General features: G+C 56.2%; 8 protein-coding genes across 8 annotated transcripts; 3 read left to right on the forward strand and 5 right to left on the reverse strand.

Moving 5' to 3' along the window:
* Positions 1-995: 995 nt before the first annotated feature.
* Positions 996-3,108, forward strand: VTJ04DRAFT_6893 (uncharacterized protein; the record flags this gene model as incomplete). The annotated part of the gene is made up of 2 exons (XM_069365162.1): positions 996-1,073; positions 1,399-3,108. 2 exons carry the CDS (start codon positions 996-998, stop codon positions 3,106-3,108), a joined length of 1,788 nt encoding a protein of 595 aa, XP_069218917.1.
* Positions 3,109-4,399: 1,291 nt separating this feature from the next.
* VTJ04DRAFT_6894 (uncharacterized protein) lies at positions 4,400-5,395 on the forward strand (the record flags this gene model as incomplete). The annotated part of the gene is made up of 3 exons (XM_069365163.1): positions 4,400-4,908; positions 5,041-5,088; positions 5,152-5,395. The coding sequence occupies 3 exons, from the start codon at positions 4,400-4,402 to the stop codon at positions 5,393-5,395; spliced, it is 801 nt and encodes a 266-aa protein (XP_069218918.1).
* A 46-nt stretch (positions 5,396-5,441) lies between these two features.
* Positions 5,442-6,794, reverse strand: VTJ04DRAFT_6895 (uncharacterized protein; the record flags this gene model as incomplete). Its single annotated transcript, XM_069365164.1, has 1 exon — positions 5,442-6,794. The coding sequence occupies one exon, from the start codon at positions 6,792-6,794 to the stop codon at positions 5,442-5,444; it is 1,353 nt and encodes a 450-aa protein (XP_069218919.1).
* Positions 6,795-7,272: 478 nt separating this feature from the next.
* Positions 7,273-8,655, reverse strand: VTJ04DRAFT_6896 (uncharacterized protein; the record flags this gene model as incomplete). The annotated part of the gene is made up of 4 exons (XM_069365165.1): positions 7,273-7,312; positions 7,373-7,647; positions 7,793-8,460; positions 8,598-8,655. 4 exons carry the CDS (start codon positions 8,653-8,655, stop codon positions 7,273-7,275), a joined length of 1,041 nt encoding a protein of 346 aa, XP_069218920.1.
* Positions 8,656-9,193: 538 nt separating this feature from the next.
* On the reverse strand, positions 9,194-12,206 carry VTJ04DRAFT_6897 (uncharacterized protein; the record flags this gene model as incomplete). The annotated part of the gene is made up of 5 exons (XM_069365166.1): positions 9,194-9,424; positions 9,526-9,820; positions 9,910-11,817; positions 11,875-12,017; positions 12,084-12,206. The coding sequence occupies 5 exons, from the start codon at positions 12,204-12,206 to the stop codon at positions 9,194-9,196; spliced, it is 2,700 nt and encodes an 899-aa protein (XP_069218921.1).
* Positions 12,207-12,728: 522 nt separating this feature from the next.
* VTJ04DRAFT_6898 (uncharacterized protein) lies at positions 12,729-13,860 on the forward strand (the record flags this gene model as incomplete). Its single annotated transcript, XM_069365167.1, has 4 exons — positions 12,729-12,833; positions 12,892-13,121; positions 13,203-13,477; positions 13,535-13,860. 4 exons carry the CDS (start codon positions 12,729-12,731, stop codon positions 13,858-13,860), a joined length of 936 nt encoding a protein of 311 aa, XP_069218922.1.
* A 188-nt stretch (positions 13,861-14,048) lies between these two features.
* On the reverse strand, positions 14,049-15,426 carry VTJ04DRAFT_6899 (uncharacterized protein; the record flags this gene model as incomplete). The annotated part of the gene is made up of 5 exons (XM_069365168.1): positions 14,049-14,112; positions 14,171-14,227; positions 14,288-14,414; positions 14,501-15,280; positions 15,330-15,426. 5 exons carry the CDS (start codon positions 15,424-15,426, stop codon positions 14,049-14,051), a joined length of 1,125 nt encoding a protein of 374 aa, XP_069218923.1.
* Positions 15,427-17,984: 2,558 nt separating this feature from the next.
* VTJ04DRAFT_6900 (uncharacterized protein) lies at positions 17,985-18,950 on the reverse strand (the record flags this gene model as incomplete). Its single annotated transcript, XM_069365171.1, has 3 exons — positions 17,985-18,536; positions 18,734-18,819; positions 18,884-18,950. 3 exons carry the CDS (start codon positions 18,948-18,950, stop codon positions 17,985-17,987), a joined length of 705 nt encoding a protein of 234 aa, XP_069218924.1.
* Between the last annotated feature and the right edge of the window lie 1,846 nt (positions 18,951-20,796).

Consider the following 20,796-nt stretch of genomic DNA (forward strand, 5'->3'; position numbering starts at 1 on the left):
TTGCTTCACTGGCCAGAGGGGGAAACAATAAAAAATAAAAAGCATCCAAGGGAGTGGATCCTAGTTACATCGCCACCTCCGGCTCATGCATGGCAGCGGCAAAGACTTGCCGGCCGCCCCGTCAACAGCGAACCATAACTCCGGAGAGGGCCGGGACAACAAGGGTTTAAGGTTGTATCGTTCTGGTTCCTGCGTCTCAGCCGAAATCATGGAGGCTTTTCTCGTCTCCACGCTGATGGATCCTCGAAGCAGCGGGAGAAGATTCCGGGCGGACCTAGTGTTGTTTTTGGTCGCGGAGGTGCGGAAAGATTGTTTTAGTCTTGGAGATTACTTACACTACTTTAGTTCACTTGGACTCTGGCTGACGCGATTCTCAGTTGAAGATGGATTCATAACGGCAGCCCGTCCTCCCTTCACTACGACTAGGTACTCCTTATTTTTATTATTAGTATGAATGGTGTGGTGGGTTGAGTGGTAGGATGCCAAGGTGATAAAAACGGTTCCCATTCCCCTTGCTATCGACGCTATGCTCTGTCGGGCTTAACCAGTTATTGTCCATATTACTATCTCTGCATCTTCTGTAATAATGGCCCACGGTGCCCTTGACGATGGAACAGGACCTCTTCCACACCTTCTGCTGTTTCTCGAGAACAACACACCACCACCAGCTCGCTTTCGCTATGCGAGAACATAGTAATATCCACCCAGCTGGGACTGACACTGAGACGGGTTTAGACCCTCCTGTTCCCCTGAATCCCCCACGTAAGATGTAGAGAGTCCTGTTCGTATTCAGTCGTATCCAACGAATGAAAACCTCGCTGGTCCCCCCTTCGATCCGGCTGCTCCCCGTGATCCTCCTCGCTACCGCCGCTCATTTGCCTTCTGTCGCTCCTTTACCCATCTTACCCATCCGCTCTTTTTATTACCCGGTTCCCACGTGTTTTTTGTCTTGATGGTTCCCCGAGAGAAGAGGTGTTAAGGAACATATCAACAAAATGAAGGTCCAGACGGCATTGTCGCTCGTTTTTGCACTCGTTACCCATGCCGCTGGGCAACAGCCCGACTGCCGCTGTGTAAGTGGTTTTTTAGTTTCCTGTGGCGTTGTCCGAAACTGTCTCAGGTGTTGCTCTGGGCCATACTGTCCCGGCCAAGCGGATGCAGGCTGGCTGCGTGGGCTCGAGGGCTACTACCACCGTCTAGACGGACAAACCAGCAGACAGCATTCATACATCCTTCTCTGTAACCTGCAGTTGCTTGCAGATGCATCCTGCATTCCCCTCATCACGTCTTCTATCCCTTCCCATTCCCAAGACACTACATTCCCCTTACACCGCAAGACATGCCGGAGGAGGATTCCCCGGTCCCAAGAGCCCAGGCCCCCACTAACATGGTCTCCAGATCCCCGGACAGCGGTGCTGGCCAAGCCGCTGCGAGTGGTTCAAGTTCAAGAAAGAGCTCGGCGGCAATGGCAAGCTGATTGAGACGTCGCCCATTGCCGAGTCGTGCTACGATGGCCCCAAGAAGGACCTGGACAAGTGCGCCTTCGTGACCCAGATGTGGTCCGACCAGGACTTCCAGACCAGCAACCCCATCGGCCGCCCCTATCCCTACAACATCACCTGCGCCCCGGTCGACTACGCCAACGGCGCCACGCCCACCACCTGCAGCCTGGGCCAGCTGCCTCCTCTGGCCGTCAACGCCACCAGCCGCGAGGACATCGCCGCCACGTTGGCTTTCGTGCAGAAGCACAACATCCGCCTCGTCGTCACGGGCACCGGCCACGACCTGCTGGGCCGCTCCGACGGCTATGGTGGTCTTGAGCTTTGGCTGCGGCACTTCCGCAACTCCATCACCTTCCAGGAGACCTTTGAGTCGGAGACGGGCTGCACCGCCTCCAACTGGACCGGCAGCGCCATCAAGATCGACGGCAACTACCAGTGGCGCGACGTCTACAAGGTCGCCCGGGACAACAATGTCATCACCGTCGGCGGCGGCGCTCTGTCTCCCGGCGCTATCGGCGGCTGGCCCTCGGGCGGCGGCCACGGCCCGGCCACGCGCAACTTTGGCTTCGGCGCCGACCAGATCCTCGAGATCGAGGTGATGCTGGCCAACGGCACCATCGTGCGCGCCAACCATTGCCAGAACACCGACCTCTTCCGCGCCATGCGCGGCGGCGGCCCCGGCTACGGCATCGCCCTGAGCAACACCATCAAGGCGCACCCCAACGTCGACTCGGTCATCGTGCACAAGCTCGCCGTCGCGCCCTACGTGCACACCCCCGAGAACCCTGACCTGCTCGATGCCGTTACCACTCTCCTCCAGCAGATGCCCGACCTCAGCGACGGCGGCTTCGCTGGCTACGGCTACTGGTTCCGCGAGTTCCCGCGCGGCTTCATCGGCGACATCCCCTCGGGCTACGCGCACGGCTTCTGGGCCATCAACAAGACCCGCGAGGAGGCCGAGACGGTCATGAACGCGACCCTCGCGCTGCTCGCCCCCTTCCAGGACCGCCTGCTCGTCGTTTCCTCCTGGGCCGAGTACTCTGACTACTGGAGCTTCTACTACAACGAGTCCGGCCTGTACGACCCGACGGGCGACACCTCGATCCTGACTTCGCGTCTGATCGACCCTGAGGCCGTCTCGGACCGCCAGCGCGTGCGCGACGCCGTCCAGGTCATCTCGGGCGAGCCCGGCGTGTTCACGTCCAACGTCATCCTGCTCGTGTCGGGCGGCAAGGTGTTTGAGGACGCGGCCGACCCGACTTCGGGCCTGCACCCTGCCTGGCGCCGCTCGCACTTTGCCATCATCACGGGCCAGAACATCCCCAAGGTGGCGACCAACGAGCAGCGCCAGTTCGTCAACGACCAGGTCACCTACATTCGCGGCGAGGCGCTGAAGGCGCTGGCCCCCAACACCGGCGGCTACATGAACGAGGGTGATCGTCATGACCCGGATTACATCAACTCGTTCTATGGCAGCAACTACCCCGACCATCTGGCGGCCAAGAACAAGTATGATCCGGACCATGTCTTCTACTGCCCGACTTGCGTCGGGGCGGAGAACTGGATCGAGAGGCCGGATGGCCCCCTGTGCCGGAAGCTGGAGTAAGCTTCTGTCCAGTCTCGGCAGCCCCCCTGAGTCATCTTGATGAGACCCTAGAGTCCGATGGTTTGGGTTGGGGTATTGGGGAGCTAGGGGATTGCCTGCCGCCGGGGAGTGACACAGTTGATTTCGGGCTGTTTTGCTACTGTGGTGGCTTACAATCGTTAGTTCTGTAGTAATAATAATTAAGTCACTCATTTGGTCCCTGGTGTAATAGTATCGACCCATGGTGATGCGGTCCGATGAATGTTTTGTTTCTTTTTTCATATCTTTTCGTCAAGCTGCCGATGCTCCGCTCTGCCTATCTTCTCTATCGCAAAGGTTGTCCTCAGCGGCAGTCATAGCCGATAGTCACTTTGGTACTTTGCAAGTGATGGAGCATGGCATGGCATGCAGGTGGGTGGTGTGATTTTGCAGTCTCCCCCACACTTTCACTTTCATTACCTTTCCCATGCCCAAGGACCAGGGGGTCGGGACCGGCATATAGTCAAAACCGGCCCCATTTTCCGGCCCCTGCCGCCCGTCCTCGGCCTTTCGTGAGTTAACTAGCCTTTCCCTCCTCCGTGGTTAGTGAGCTCCTTAGCTCCTTAGCAACGCTTACCTCATCCGCGCCCTTGACCTGACCCGGGGACCCCCCGGAACCCCCCGGACCCGACACGCCAACCCGCATCCGCCCATCGCCGGCGTCTTTCGCGTATCTCTTGGGGGATTTGGGGGGATCTGGACTGATGAAGCCAAGTCCTCCCTGCCTGCAGCTTGCAACACCAACCCCGAAGTGTCCATCGTAGCCGAGTCCGAACAAGGGAAAAGAGAGACAGAGGAAAAAGAAACAACAAAAAGCCCAGTCCATCCCAGCTCAACCTGGAACCCAGCCCAGGGCAAAAGGCAAACCGTTCGACAACGCCGCCGCCACCACGAGGTCTCTTTGCCGCGCCTTGCCGCCACAAAACGTGTTTTCTGGGATTTTTGGAGGAAGTCCTTGAGCGTTCCCTGAAAAGGCAAAGATTAACGCCTGCGGAGAAAATTAACGCTGGGAGAGAGATTCGGCAGCAGAACGCGGCAGTTCCCATCAGCCAGGCAAGCTGATCCCTACCCCGGCGGGCAAACCCACGAATCCTCTCTGTGGCATCTGTGGCACTGGCTCCGATAGACGGCGCGCGCGCCACAACACCAGGCACAGGCACATCGACAACCATATCATCAAACACAAGGACCTCACTTCCGATAGTCCTTAATAACCTATACTCATAGATACCAGGTCCCAGACAATACTACGGCAGTCGCCGGATCGTCAACCATGTCCTCACCCTCTCCAACAACCTCCAACTCCAGAGGAGAAACCTCCTCCCTCTGGCTCCTCCCACCCCCTCAACACCCCCTGCACTCCGTCCTCACCGAACTCATCCACTCCTCCCTCCCTGCCCTCTTCCCCGACCACGCCGCCTCGCGCACCGCCCAACCGCCCGTCGCGCCTCACTTCTTCCCCGCGCACGTCACCCTCACCAGTGAGATTCCTGTGTCGGCATATTCTGAGCATCCGGGTGGTGCGCAGGCTTGGTTGGAGGAGGTGTTCGCTCGTCTTCGTCGTTTGGTCGAGAAGAGGGAGGAGAGAAAGGAGATGGTGCGGGTGCGGTTCGGCAAAGTAGACGGGCAGGATCATTTCTTCCGGCGGTGTTTTATCAGGGTTGGTTTTGGTGCTGGGGTTGGGAAGTTGGCGGGGATGGCGAGGGCGGGTGCGGTGATTGGGGAGGAGGTGACGGTTGGGGAGGATGGGGAGGTGAGGTTCGGGGAGGAGACGGAGAGATGGTATGTTCTATATGACTTTGATGCCACACCCTATACATTCTATCTCATATTGCCTGTTCCGTTACGAGGACGTTTCACGGTTGAGATGAAGTGTGCTTGCTGACCAAGGTCTGGTAACTATGTTGTCCACAGGTTGAGCTGGTGGCAGCAGGCTTATGGGCCGCATTTGAGTCTCATGTAGTAAGTTGTCAACACTCAACTATGATAATTGTCTTGGAACGGGCAGCTAACGTCCAATTACAGCGGCGACCAGCCTGTTCCCGAGGACATCCTGAACGAGGTGGCCAAAGTGGTCCGTAAGGCTGGCGTCAAGCTCCCTGGCTATGACGACGACTCCGCGGACCAAAAAGACAACCAGGAGCACTGGCACGGTTGGGAGGGCGGCGTTATCTGGCTGGTGCCGACTTACAAGCCCATCTCGGAGTGGAGCACGCCCATCGCCACCTTGGACTTGGGTTCGCAGGTGAAGGAGGAGAGGGAGCCATGAACTTCAGTCATAGGCAGTCTGGACAGCTCAATGAAGGAATCAATTGTCATTGAACCTCTTCCACCTCACCGTCCCTATCACCAGAACTATTATTGGTATCTTCCACCACCACCACCACCACCGTCGCTGTCTGCTCACCCATCATTTCCTTCTTCCCCGCCGCCGTCTTCCGTCTCGGAATCCCCTGATTCAACCTCATAAACTCCATCTTCTTAACCATCTCCGCTTCGGTCCCGCGCCACGTCCGTCCCTTCAGATGCCTGACGCACAACTTTTTCCCTTCGTCCGGGTAGTACAACCAACAAGCCCAGCGGCGCCAGTGGCCGTCCTTCATCTCGGTGCGGGCACGATGGCCAACCGTGTCCTCAATGAAGGCGCCGCGGGGTAGCGACGCGCGCCCGGGGAACACACGCGCCAGGTAGTGCGCCGTCGAGGCGAGGTGGGGTTTGTCGTGCCAGAAGAAGAGCGGGGTGAGGGGAATTTTGGTGGGAGTCGTTGGAGTTGTCGTATCCGTGGCGGAAACCTCGCGCACGCTAAAGGTTTGCTTGTGCAGGTTCGTCAGGGCCCGCAGCGCCGTGTAGCGCATGACGTGGTCGGACCGGGCGTACTCGACCATGCGCACCGAGGGGAAGCAGACGTATTTGATGGGCACGCGGACGGCGTGGTCGTGATCGTCGTTGTCATTGTCGTTGCTGCCGCTGTCTTCGTCGTCGGTGCCAGTTCCTCCTCCTCCCCCTCCTCCAGAATGCTGCTGCATCAACGTCAAAAGCGGGCCCAGTGGGATGTCAGCAATCAGCGCCCAGTCGTGTTGCTGGATCCAGACGTAAGGCGTCTCGGTCAGGCGCAGGGCCGAGCGCACGGCCAGGCCGAAACCCAAGCGTTGCGCGGGCTCGATGAAGGTCACCCGGCGATCCGAGGTGCGGGTGATGGCCAGCGGGACGGTGTTTCCCTGAGGGAGACTGGCGACGCAGCCGAACTCAGCCTCGGCGGTGTCCGAGACGAGGTCGACGTTCTCGACGTCCGAGCCGGCATAGACGTCGAGGATGAGACGTTTCGCGCGCGCCTTGTACTCGGAGTAGCAGCGGGCAGCCTCGGCGGTGACCTGGCCTTTCTTGAGGCGGTTTTGAGTGCTGACGTGGTCGTAGGTGTCGAGGACGAGAATGACGCGGCAGCGCGTCAGGGCTGGACAGTGGGTGCGGAAGGCGGCGATGATTTGTTCGAGCAGCTCGGTGGACGGGGCGGAGGGGGTGGGGGAGGTGGTGATGATGAGGGTTAACCGGTCGTCGCCATGGTTTGTGTCTGGTTTGGCTGTCCCGACATTTATATCATCTAGTTGAGTGTTGGCCTGGACATGGTCATCGACATGAGGGTCGGCACTGTCGGCACTGTCGGCGGTCATGTCGCCGGCGCCAGCGAGGGGTTGCCGCACCGGACCCTCATGCAAAGCCCCATACCACTGAAGAGAGTGAAAGTGAGTGTGGTGGTTGAGACGCAGCGAGTGAGGACTCTCAAGCGAGGGTGGTGAAGAATGAAAGAGTCAAAGTTGATGAAGATGATGAGGATGGTGGGGTGCATGAAGCTATCAGTGGGGTCTGACAGTGGCTGAACGTGTTTTTGACTCATTTTGGCACTGTTCGTTTGCTTGGAGCCTCAACGACTTCACTTGTCACCTCCTCAAAGATGTCAACATTCTCAGGGGTAACATCATCAAGAGAGACAATTCCCCAACGCCAAACGCCAGATTTAAATTTCAAAATGCCTAACATCTATATCCAAATCCCAAAATCGATCCAAATCAAAATATATATTTCATGTCCAACTAATGTCCCAAAATGTTCATGACCAGACATTCACCTCTACCCCATCTCAACCCTCACCTAGTCGCTCCAGTAGCTCTCACTATCACTGTCTTCCGACCTGTTTGACCTGTCCTCAACGAACCAAACGTCCCTCATTGTCGTCAAAGCATTCACACACCTCCACACCAACCACATGCCCACCATGGCGATTCCATATGCCAGCGTCGGTCCCGCCGTTGCTCCCGCCGCCACCAGGCCGAGCAGTCCGTTGAACATGCCGAGCGTGATGATAACCCGCCCGTTCCAGAGGTGCAAGTGCGTCCACACTGTCCTGCGTCGGAGAGTGCGGAATCGAAGGTGATGGATGATGCCGAGCAGCGGTTGAAAGACCACCAACCCGATGAGGGCGGCGAAGCCGAGGGTGAGGTGGATGCGCATGACGGAGTTTTTAGTCTGTTGGTTTTTCATGTCAGCGTTCACTCCGTCTTCACATCCGAACTAATATCACCAAACCAACAGACCTGTACAAATCAACAGACACTAAACAGGTGAGCAACAAGAACAAGAAGCAGAGAAGAGTAAGAAAAAGAAGACATACCACATCTACCCCCGCCTCCCTCCTCCCCACCAACACCATCCCAATCCCCAATCCTCCCGCCGCTGCCAACATAGCCCACCCGAGCATCTGAACAACAACGTGCGTCCACAACTTCCCCCGCTGCCCCGGCAGCAGCCTCACAACCACCGCTCCAGCAGGGAACAGGACCGCCATGGCCACGCACGCCAGCGCTCCGTGGATGGTCCTCCACCGCTTCATCTTGCGCAGTATTTCCGTCTCAGGAGGGAGGCGCGGACCACCTCCACGACCACCACCACCACTGGTTGAGCCGCCGCCGCCGCCGGGTCGGTTAGGGTTGGCTGGGTCGAAGGGGCCGGCTGCGGCTGCGGCGGCGGAGGGGGAGGTGGACCGGAGTTCGAGTTTGATGGGCTGGTTGGGGTCCGACGCTCCAGCGCTGTTGGGAGGTGGAGGAGGAGTTGAGTTCTCAGGACTAGGGGCGACGTTGGTGGTAGTGGTGGGAGTAGTGGTGGAAGCAGAGATGGAAACAGTGCCCTGGTCTTGATGAGGAGCATTAATGGCGTTGACGGGAACGGGGACGACGTCATCCGCAGACGAAGTGGCAGGTGAAAACGCCGAGACAGGCGTATATGCCCACTCCCTGTTGGTGGTCGTCGTGCTGGGCTGGCCGGAGGGGTTGTGTGGACGGCCTGGTAAGAGTGAGGTATTATTAGCTGTTGTTCCTTTTAAGAACCAGGTCTTTAATATTATTCCTCTTTCCGTTCTGTCCATCTGCTTCAACCTGCTCGTCGTTCTCTATCCTAGGGACCGGGTAAACATGACTTACAGAGAACGGCCGAAGACAAGACGGACAAAGCCACCGAAGTGACACAAGACATCTTCATTGCGATGCTCTTGAAGTCTGGTAGTAAGTAGTTGATGGTTGGGATAGCTAATTTGTGTGGTTGCTTGTTCGTATTTGGTGTGTGATGATCTCTGGTGACGTCTTGATGATGATATCAATCGCTCTTATGATGATACCTTGAGGAGGAATTGAGATCTTTGTCGAATGCGTTCACCACCGAATTGATGGCATGTGGGAAAACAGCTGGTATTTAAGTACTTCGTGTCGTTGTAGTGTGAATCATCTAGTACTCGCACACGCAGTATGAGTCTTAATTACAACAGCGCCCGGACGGATGCTGCTTTCCGTGATATGCGTCATCGTCCCAACTAACAGTCGTGAGAGTGGAGGTTGGCTCTCCAAACCTCTGTGATTTCATCCACGGTTGATAGATGGATCGAGAAGCCGACGATTGAGCTTCACCATTATCTTGCTGGTAATAGGTATTATTATCATCATTCTTCCACAGTAGTCCCGGAGCCAACCGTCCCCAGCAAAGCTCACCACCACAGCCCTCCCTTCTCACCCAACGTCACCCCTCAAGCCTCGCCCTCTCCCCCTCCGCTTTCAACCTTGGCCACAAACTGCCACGGCTTCAAACTCTCCGGCACCAGCGTCCCAAACCCACCAGCCCTGGCCGGGTTCGGCGGTACCCCAAGCAGACGCGACAACTCCTGGGCATTCTCCCAGTCACGGTTCGGCAGGTTCGTGAGCAACCCCTGAGCAAGCCAGAGAGGATGGGTGCAAAGCTGCAGGACTCTCAAAATGTTCTGTCTCAGCCGCGGCAACCAAGCGTTGGTCAGCCATGTCCAAGCAATACTACCGGTGGGCGAGACAAGAGACGGTATATAATAGCGTGACAGAAACTCACCTCAACAACATACGCGATCGTCTCCCGCGAACACGGCAACGAAGAAAGCACCTCCATCGGCACCACGCCACCGCTTCGCGCGCGCGCCACAGCCGCTGCCGCAAACCCTTCGATGGCGGAGCAGGCTTTCATCAAGCCCTGCAGTTGCACGTCGCTCTCACTCTGCATCTGCGCCACCTGCCGCCGGAAGGTCGCCAGCAGCTGCACATCGCCGGCTGCTTCTGGGTCGGACGGACGCTCCAGGACGTGTAGAAGGAGGGTAAGGGCTGCGGAGAGGGGGTAGCGGAGGTGTCTCCTATTGTTTATCGAGGACAACCACGAGTTAGCCCCTGAAGAATCCAGGAATCGACACGGTGGACGAGGGTAAAAGAACGGAGGACGTACCAGAAATGAGCAAACTGCTCAATCGGCGAGTCGCGGAGCAGCCGCAAGGTAAGCTGTGCCGCCGCTCTGTTCTTCCTTCGACAAACCTCCGCCACGGCCCGGGTCATATCCAACTCCGGCAGCAGCGGGGACGCATACACGGTATTAGTGTTTCCAACGAGAACCGAACCCCCAGTAGCAGGAGGAGTAACAGTACACCTCCTCGCCGCCCAATGCACCATGCCGCTCAACCCGTAAAACACCAAATGCAGCACCACGCAATGCATCTCCAGCGGCTCTGGGGACGCAGTGGACACAACCAGCCCCGAACCCGGCACCTCTACTATCCTGCCACTCACCGGCCTCAAACCCTCGGGGATCTTCCTCCTCCACTCCTCCATCATCCTCTCCAGCTCCAACACATCTTTCAACACCGCCTCCTCCCTCCCCTTTTTATCCCCAGAAGAAGCAGCAAGTGCCTTCGGCGAATACAGCCTCCTCCTGACCTCGGCATGAATCTCCGCCAACTCCGCCCTCCACCTAAACACGCTCGCCCACCCTCTTTCAACCGCCGTCTCGTCCGGGTTCTGTCTCCTCGGCTGCTCCTGTCCCCCAGCAGCCAGCACCCCGTCCGTGTCCGGATGCAATGCCGGCAACGCAACCTCCTCCTCGTCCCCGACAAGGCTCGAAATAAGCGAGGGCGCCAGCCCGCTGCTCAGCGCCAGCTCCGCGTCCAGCACGGCGACCGCCCAGATGGCGCGGCGAGCGTCTTCGGCTTCGACTTTGGCGTTGCTGTCACTACTACTACTGTTGCTGCCGCTGCCGCTGCTGGTGGTAGTAGTGGCGATGGCGATGGCAACCTGCGCGATGCGGCCTGCAGCGGAGAGGAGGGAGAGTGCAGCGCGGGCGTCGGCCGAGCCGCCGAGGAGGAATTGGGACATCCAGAGGAGGGATTGGACGGTTTCGGTGAGGAGGGAGAGCGGGGAGGTGAAGAAGGGGTCGTCCTTTTCTTGTCGGTGGGGGGTTGTTGTTCTAGTGGTTGTGTTGTTGGTGGTGGTGGCGGCGGTGGTGCCTGGTCCGGTGGTAATCTGAGTAGAACTCGAAGCGGTCGCCTTCACTGGCGCCAGGAGGAGTTGTGGAAGGTAGGCGTAGGCGTTATTGAAGTGTGACCACGCGAACAGAGCGAGCGCGCAGAATGATCGGTTGGCGGTCCGGGCGTGCAGAGCGAGGGCGATGCCTGAGTTGACCCATGCCCAGCGAGCAGGGTGGGCGAAAGAAGAGGGAGTGATGATGGTTGTTGGTGGTGTTGTTTGTGTTGATGCTGATCCCGACTCTCCTCCTATGATCCCTCCGGGCTGACCTGCTTCTGAAGAGGTTGCGGCAGCTCCTGGTGATGCTGCGCTTCCCGGTGTTGATGTCAGGGGAGGACCTCCTGTCACAAAGCGATACGGACCTTGGCCGACGGCGGCAACCACACGGCGTATGCGCATACGGAACCGGCGGATAGATCCACACACGGGCAGCTCAGCGTGGAGGTGATCGAATGAGTGGGCAAGCAGAGCTAGCTCAGAGCCGTGAGGAGGTATAATGGCGGGTGGTTGGTTCAGCGTGGGTATGGTACCTCCGGAAGAAGGCCCAAGTCCAAAACCGTCGGCGTTGGAGCCGGGGATGAAGCCATCGCCACTGGTCAAAGAGGGTGCTGAGGCTGAAGGCTGGCTTGGTGTTGTCGTTGCAACAGAGGAGCCGGCAACGGTGGTGGTGGGAGTAGCAGCGTTTACGGCCACCGGAGCAAAGGTTGACAGATGAAAAGGATGTCCTACTCCTGGATCCGGGATCGAGACCGGCGGTGGGCTGGCTGAACTGCCGCTGTTCTGAAGAGAGGCCTCGAGCTCTCGAAGGCGGTTCTCCAAGGCAATCATACGTTGTTTACTAGGGGCATGTTAGCCCAATACACGTCTTTTGATGTCCAAATATCTTTGATAATACCTTCTGCCTGGGCCCCGACGTTTCACAAAGGCTGGATACACACACTCCCTTGGGATGCCCGAGGCGGTTGGGGTCTCGCATTGGGAGCATTTAGGCCGCTTGCCATCGCAGGCGCGTTTCCGTGTACGACATGTTATGCAAGACTTGAGAAGCAGTGAGCCAGGAGTGAATATCAATTACTCCATGACAAATGGTACGAGGAGTGGTACCGGAGTATTGAGTTGCCGCTTGTGCCGGCCGGTGGTGCCCTGCGGAGTCGAAGAACCCGGGTCCCCGATTTGCTCATCGGGGCCTGGGGGCTCGGGCGGAGCTCGGGGTTGGTTTGACTCCATCAAAGACAGGTTCGACCACTTGGTTCCGTGTCCGCGAGGACTAAGCAGGAACAGGCGGAGGATCGAGGCGGCGAAACGGTGAGATGAGAGCCCGGACGCGCAACGAGATTAGAAATCAGGGTTGACGCCAGACACCGAGTACGATGATCTATCCAGAGCTAAACTATCCCATTCGCCCCGGAAAGGCGTATAACTGACGTGCGCTGGCTTTGGTGTTGAGCAATAGGTTAGTCCATAGGGGTCAAGACGGACTTATGCGGAGGCTTTTCCAACAGTTGACTGCGCGTGGATGAGGCTCGGAAATAAATTGAGGCCGGCGGCGCTTCCTGATGACCTAAGCGAGGTGGGCCAAGTATCACGTCACGTCCCCAAAAAGGAAATAAAGAGCATCCGCTCATCCACACTCCGACGGTCTATAAGTGAGGAGACGAGAGGACCCCTCTTCGTAGACCTGGCCAGGAGATCCCGTACAACCCCAGTATCACATCTCCATAGGTTCTGATTCAAGCCAAACATATCAACATGACCGTCGTCGCTGTCGCCGGAGGCACCGGAAAGGTTGGCCGTGCCATCGTCGACGCCCTCAATGCTCAGGGGAAGCACACCGTCCTGGTCCTGGCCCGAGAGGTGCGTCTCCTCTGAAATGCAAATGACTGTCAAACAGGTTGCTGACACCATTCACCAGACATCCGAGGCCAAGGAAAAGGAGATCGGCGCCCGCATCCTCGCCGCCCCCTATGGCGACGTCGACGCCCTGACTTCGCTTCTCGAGGCCAACAAGATCGAAGTCATCGTTTCAGCCATCGACCTCTCCAAGGGCCCTGATCCCGAGCTCAATCTTATTAAGGCAGCTGACAAGTCCACCGTCACTCGCCGCTACGTCGTCAGCAACTGGGCCATCAAGTACAACGAGGAGTGAGTCTTGCCTCCCTTTTTTTTTTTTCCCTCCCTGACCGAATCGCACTCCAAAGACGGACTACTACTGACACCGACAAGAATCGCCGACATCTTCCCCGTCTCCAAGGTCAAGCTGGCTACCCTGAAGGTTGTCGAGGGAACCTCACTCGAGTGGACCGAGGTCATCAACGGCTTCTTCATCGACTACCTGGTCGCCCCCAAGGTGCCGTCCTACCAGCCCCCAATGGCCGTCATCGTCGACATTCCCAACAACGTCGCCGCCATCCCCGGCTCGGGCGACGTGCCCGTCGCCTTCACGCACACCTGGGACATTGCCAAGTTCGTCGCGGCGCTGGTGGACTCGCCCAAGAAGTGTAAGTATCTTTCTCAGTGGCCGTTTTTCAAACATCCGTTGACATTAAGTTTCACAGGGGAGCGCGAATCATACGTCATCGGCAGCCGCGTCACTCTCAAAGAGCTAGTCCAGCTCGCCGAGGAGGCCAAGGGCGTGAAATTCACCGTCACTCACGACGACCTCGACACACTCCGCGACGGCCGCATCACGGAGCTGCCCGGCCATGTGGCCTTCTACCCCTTCATGCCCAAGCCGGTGCTGCAGCGCTTCTTTGCCTCGTTTGGCATCTTGATGGACAAGGGCGTGTTTGACCTCCGGCCGGAGCGCACGCTCAATGACGAGTTTCCGGATATCAAGGCGAGGGGGGTGAAGGAGTTGTTTTTGGAGGCCTGGAAGGAGTGATGGGAGTAAACACTCGGAATCAAGGAACGGAATGCGGCAGGTCATGCATTATGAGATATCACGCGGCATCAGTTCTGTTATTAATGATTCATGACTCTACTTATCACACTCGGTTCCAAAACTGCTTGTTAACTTGACGCGAGATTGTGGTTCCCTAACCTCTTAGCTTCATACCCAGGGCTGTGAGCTCAATCATCCTCACCTGTCCAGTCGCCGAACCGATCGACCAAGCTCTTGATCCCCTTGACCAGCCTGGCCCAGTTATTAGCGTTTTCACTCTTGCTCCAACTTGTCAGTATTAGGTACTTACTGTTCACGGAGATCCTTGTTCTCGGGAAACAAGGCAGAGAGATGTGCGTCGAACTTCCTGTTAGATGTCAGCTGCCGCCGCCGACCCAACTCGATTCATTACCGGCCATCCACTCACACTTTGTACAGATCCAGCCGGGCGCCGTAATCCTCAACCGGCTCCGACTTGGGCACCAACTTGTGGTACTCATCCAGATACTCTTGGCCAAGCCCGCTGCCCTCCAACCTCCACTGCGCAAGCTCATCTGATTGTGTGCGTGGTTCCGGCCCTCGTCAGCAAAACTCACACTTTCTCACACCTCTTCCGTTGTGTGAATGGATGAAAACTTACATTCATTATGCGCCCACAAACACGCGGCATCCAGCACCACGCTCTCCCCGGTCTTCTCCTCCCTCGCGACACTGCCCGCCCACAAATCGCCGTGTACCAGCGCCGGCGTGACCGTCCTCCCTTTACTCTCCAGCGGCTTGAGCAGCCGCGGGATCACCGCGCCGAACAGGTACGGACCCAGGTCGTCCAGCTGCTCGCCTGTGCCGTCCTCGTCGTGCTCGCCGTCCCGCGCCAGCCGCTCCTCGCGCAGCGCGCGCCGCAGGTGCCACGAGAAGAAAGCCTCCCACCCGTCCCGGCGGCCAGTGAAGTTGGCCAGCGGGCCCGGGTAGGTCTCGTACTCGAACCCGAAACCCTCTTTCGCGGCCTCGTCCAGCACCCCGCTGCTCTGCGTGTGCAGGCGCGCGACCTTGGCGGCGAAGTCGACCGGGTCGGGCTTCGCCAACCCCTTACCATCCTCGGTGGTGTTGATAACATCATTGGCCAGGGCCACAAACTCGGAGAGATAAAACTGCGTGTCATCCAGATCCTCGGTCGACTCGTACGTTCCCCAGGCGACCGGCCTGGGCACGAACCCAGGCACAACGGCGTTGATCGCCGCCGCCGACTCGTGCTGGGAGCGCATCATGTAGTAGGCCTTGTCGCCGCCTTTGGGGACGACGTTGATGAGGTAGGATTGCCGGGTGGTGTTGTCCGAGAGGAGCACGTCGATGCGCCCCGTTTGCCACCACGGGTTGGTGCTGAGGAGGACGGTGGAGAGGACGGTGCTACCTTCGGGGAGGGCTGGGAGAGATGTTAGTGAGGAGGGTGGAGGAGGTTGGCTGGGACGGACCGTTGAGGACGGCCGGGTCGACTTTGTTTTCCGGGTTGCCAAGGGAAAACTCGTCGACCGCGAACTTGCGGGGTGGTGCTCCCAGGGTCGGAGGCATCTTGGGTGATGGTCGTGTTTGTTCTTTTCGGGTGGTCTTTGGAAAGTGAGACTTGATGTTCAAGTGAACTTGACTGAAGATCAATGCCTGGGCCCCGCGTCTCTATTTATCAAATGTGAGAGTTAACAAGGCAATGCGGTTGACATCAATAGTGGCCCTAGTTGGGACTAGTTGATGTAGGTGAGCTCACAGGGGTGACGAAGTCAGCTGGCTGAGGCGTATAATTAAGCTGAGCGTTTGCTGGTTCACCGCCACGCCCCCAACAGTCCCCTTGATGTCATCTCTCCTTGGCTCAACAATGGACATGGTCAAATCTGATCATCATTGGAAGTTTAATTACCTTGTTGAAGGAAAGCCCGTTTGAAGGAGCGAAGATGGCGGCCGAGATACTGCCTTTCGAGTCTCAATGTGTCGATTCGCCCACGTCAGCAACAGCCCGTGTTTACCATCTCCCCTCCGCCTGTCTTCTTCTGGGTCCAGCACGACATGTCGTCACCGTGGTACCACCCGGATCGCGGCTTCAAATTCAGGGGCGATACACGCCAAAGAACACCGGCGAGGTGTTCGTTGGCAAGTTTTCAGTCGAACTATCTTGAGCCCGGCACGCTTTGATTCTCCGTGTATCCCAGTATTTGATTTGGAAGGCAGAAGATTCAGGCCTTTTGAGCATGCTCTGTGATGAGAATGATTATTACAAGGGAAATATAATCTTCCTTTGGTGCTGACCTAAAGCAATGGTTAATTCGTATTCATAATAGAGGCTGCCCCTGCCCACGTGGAGTCCGTAACCTTCGCCGGCTCCCAGACCGACGTTATCTGGTGTTGGGACACCTCCCCCTGGCCACTCCGCGTGGCCCCTCGGTTTTGCCGGTTTGGCAAGATCCAGATACGGGAGGTGTCTTTGTTTCGCTGGGTGATTTGCGGACAAAGCTTCCGGAGCTCGACAACTTCAAGTACAAGCGGTCTACGTGGTTCGCGCTGCACCACGTTCCTGCTTAGATAATCACTCGGATTGAAGTGCCAGAAGACTCCCAGGATGATGTGTGGGGATGAAAGGGGGTTCGGAGCCGGTGGCGCGGCTCAATAAGTAAGATGCTCAACGACGGTGATGGCACCCGAGGATGGGGCCAAGGCACATCGACTCATGGAAGGGGCAGGGAAGGATCGTTTCCATCCAGGACCACATGTTTGGAGTGATGAGGAGGGAGGATGGGATGTGGTACACGTAGGGCAACAGAGGGAAACACGCATGTGTTCATCGGTGGAAGTCGCGGCAGGACGGAGCCTTGGGGGAAGTGTAGAAGTGTCTTGACGCCTGGGCACTTCCTTCCTATCTCTTTGGGTCAGAAAATGACTTGAACAACCTAACGTGGACGAGGAACACCAGGCGGACCCGCTGTTAGTACAGGTTTGAGTTTTCTATGTAAAATTTGGTCCTGGCGACTACCGCTCTTAACTGCACCTTTGGCGTGGTTGCCATGTTCTGGGAGGATGCCTCCAAGTTTGCGAACCTGGGCCGACACGACATGAATGATGGAAGGCCACCCAACACATAATTTGGCTGTTGCCAGGAATAGGCACCGTCTTCCCCTGACTCACGCCGGTCTTTGATTCAAGACCCCCACGGCTCTCGACTTGCCCCTAAGACTTCAGCCCCCAAACTCAACCCAGTCAGTCAAAAGCAGATGGCAAATTTACAAATACAAGATCTGATCATCCTCGGACAAAACCCGTAGATTCATCCATGAAACTACCTAGGTATTAACTTGGAACACGAGGTATACATCGGGAGATACCAGATGGTGTGCACAGCAACAACGGATGACCCTCTCCCCGTGCATGACCCCCTCCCCCTCCAAAGACGGGAGTCTGCAACCCATGGCCGAGCTTGAATGTGCAGGGCGTTGGTAGTCTGGTTGGCGGGGATGGGAAGGAGAGACATGTGGTGAGGGCGCCCCCTTTCCTGCCTCCCAATTCATCCCGCCATACGATAATAGGTAACCACGTTTGGATTGATGCACAACTTCCCACCCTCACTTCTCCACCCAATGAACTTGGCTATTCCGTTGCTCGCGTGCACCAAATCATGCCAGGTGCGTTGCCAATATTAGTACATCCATGGCTTAATCATACGAAGTATTACCTTGGGTAACCTCCGGGCCGCAAGGGTGAAAAGGCCGAGTTGACACACAACTCATGAACAGCGAAAGCGAAATTACACTTCGTGTTGCTGAGCTGGAACGGAATCGAACGTGTAGCATTCGAGGTATCACTAATGCTTTAGAAACCATCCATCATCCAAGAATTTCAACAAGACTCGTCCAGAGTTAAAGAAACTTGTGGACGACCGAGTCCTTGAAAGCAGTGTCGTTAAGTTGAACGCTAACTACGTTCCCAAGGAACAACTCGCAAATCACATAAATATGGGATCCTGTCATCGCTTGGAGTATTATTTGTGTCCAACCATTTGAGTAAATAAACTCCTCGAAAATAGTTGCTCGGCTACCGTACCCGTGCTCTAATCAGTCCGTCCCCTCCAACCTCTCCCATTTTTACCCTCACTCCGGATTGTCAAGCCACGTTCGCATCTTGTTGAGCGCGTACATATCATGCTTCGCCTCTGAGGTGTAAAATAACTCCTCATACCACCCCGGCGATCCCAGCGACTGCAGCCCACTCCCGTACGGCGCGCAGGACCCAAAGTCAATGAGAACTGCCAGCTCATCCCTGATCATGATGTTATCCGGGTTGATATCGTTGTGGGCCAGTTCCAGCTGGTGAAGGTACGCGATGGCAGACTCGAGGGCTTCCATGAACTTGGCCTTGTTGAGCTGCGCAAACTCGGGCTCGTTAACGTACTGCGTCAGGGTCATGTCCAACCTTTCGAGGACGAGGCCGGTGATGCGGCCGCGGTGGACGCGACAGCCGTGGTAGTGGATGATATGCGGGTGGGGAGTCTTGGAGATTTTTTCCATGATGAGCGTCTCGTCGAGGATAGACTTGGGGGCGAAGTCGGTGCCCTTGAAGCTTTCGTATGAAACGAGGCCAGGTCTCTTGATGTAGGCGGAGACGTCGTCCAGCTCGGGAGGGGCGATGGTAAGAGTCACATTCTGGGGGATCAAGGGTAAATTTCTGAGTCTGGAACTTGTTGCAGGGCATCTTGGTATTCTTGGAGGGTGATGTCCTTTTTCTTCTTGAAGGGTTGCCCGAAGAACAGCTCACCTTCGGACGTGATGTGATAGAATGTTAGGTATTTTGATTCCTGAGAGTCGTGGTCGAATGCTTCAAGAATGGTCAAGTCCCGGACCGAAGACAGCGTCGGCGACTTCTTGGAAGAAGATCCGGGACTTGCGCTGGAAGTGGACTCGGCCATCTTACACAGGGTGGAAGAGACTGGATGGGTGTGAAAGAAGAGCAAATTGTATCCGGAGAGATGGGAGCATTTAATGTGAAGTACAAAGAATCGGAACGGGCTGGCCGCATGTCAAGGCTAGCTCCGGTGTGAATACGCTCTGAACAGCCATACCTCCAGGTTCTTTGTTCTACCTACAGCTACCCTGCACACAGCCGATATGCAAAACTCAAAACATCAGGCTATTTAAACCCCACATAAATTCTGAAGACTGCAGGGGCGCAGGTGAGCTTCTCGTTCCGTCCACTGACACGCTAGACCAAACACACCACGCAATGTTCCCTCCTTTAGGAATTCGGGGTCTTGAACTGCGGCATAGAACACTTGCCGTCGTGGCACACAGTCCTATGCTTCCATGGTCTTCGGGCACCGACACTTGGGGTTCTGCAGTTCTGTATCATATCAGAGTGCTTTGTGGGTGGTGGTGTGGTTCAGCACACATCCAGGTGATGTGGCCTAAAAGCCGGCCTGGAATAGCTCTATTCAGCATACTATGTTCAACAAGACTCAGGTCATACATCAGGGGCAGACAAGAGCATGTGAAACTTGACATCCTCATAACTGTAGGTAAGTGATAACTTCAAGCTAGCCGAACAAGGTGGTCGGCGGGTTCAGTGTCCGAGTCTAAGTAAACACCACCTACCTGAAGTTTTGACAGTCAGAAGTGGTTCTGCTCACAACACCCGCATCTGTCTCCATTAATCCGACATCTCTATCCGAAATGCCAGACTTCGGAGCTGAGACTTGCCTGACTTTCCAGAGTTATTGCGTCATGAGAATCAAATCAAGTGGTCAGTAAATTCTATGCCGCATTTCTGTTTTGGTGTTGTCATCACAGGGTGAGCGCTTTGCGAAGACTCCCAGGGCACTGGCGGGCTCGCGTATCAATACTCGCCCATTTCTCCCTGTGTCATGTTTGACTTTCTTTCCTCCCATCATCAGAGCTTGTCATTGAACAGACCACCTCACACCTTACCAACATCCAACACCCAACATGCATCTTCACATCACCAAGATCGGACAAGATGTGAGTCATGTCTGAGTTGCCGCCCTTGAAGAACGCACAGTGACTGAAACTCTACCTGTTTGCCTATTTACTAGGACCACGGATGACAAACCCAGTTGTGGAGAGACTGTCTCTGAAGGAGACGGTGGGTCCGGCTAATGGACGGAGCGTGGAAGGACAAGCTGTGCAAACCAACCCCAGTGTTCTGCGTCGAAGCGCTGCCACTTCAACTACATTCATCCCAGTGTACCGAGTGTCTCTTTATTGACATGCGAGGGAGTTAACGCCTGGGCTACTGGAGGAGGCATTAATCCGAGGTGGTGGAAATTAGAAGGGCAAACAAAGCCAGGTAGTCCAGGGTAATTAGTGTGTGTGTCAACAGGTCATCAAGGTTGATCATCTCAGAGCCCAACAACCACCACAACCCATGCGTGCTCTTCCAATGTGCAAGCATGGCATCCAAACAACAAGTGACACAGCCCAATCCCGGTGTCTTGTTCTCCCGCTCCCACCCTACCCTCTCCAACACCTCCTCCATCATCCACCCCAGCATTTCTTTTTTTCCTTTTTTTCTTTTCTTTTTTCTTTCTTTTTTGTCATTGCTTCGGTAATAGAAAGCCAAACGTTGTTGCAGTTGAAGATTGAGTCTTGACAGCTTGTCGCTGATGCTCCATGTCGAAACCAACCAACGCTAAGACACTTGAGACATTTTCTTGCTGGCAGTTATCCTCAAATTGACATGTGAATCACAAAGACCCTCTCTCCGCCCATGCAAGTGCTTCCGGTGCCGAACGGCCCGTTCCGTGACTGGACCCCGTCCCTCGCACCAGAGAAACATTAACACAGGCCTTGAATGCTCCGTTTATTATGTATATATCCAGCCTGCCCGACTCAACGGTGTTCTTCGAGTCAGCCATGGAGGTTCTCGTTCAAGCCGAATTAGGAAAGTAAA

Source organism: Mycothermus thermophilus (genome assembly GCF_041956435.1).
Source record: "Mycothermus thermophilus strain CBS 625.91 unplaced genomic scaffold VTJ04scaffold_4, whole genome shotgun sequence".
Taxonomy (NCBI): Eukaryota; Fungi; Ascomycota; class Sordariomycetes; order Sordariales; family Chaetomiaceae; genus Mycothermus; species Mycothermus thermophilus.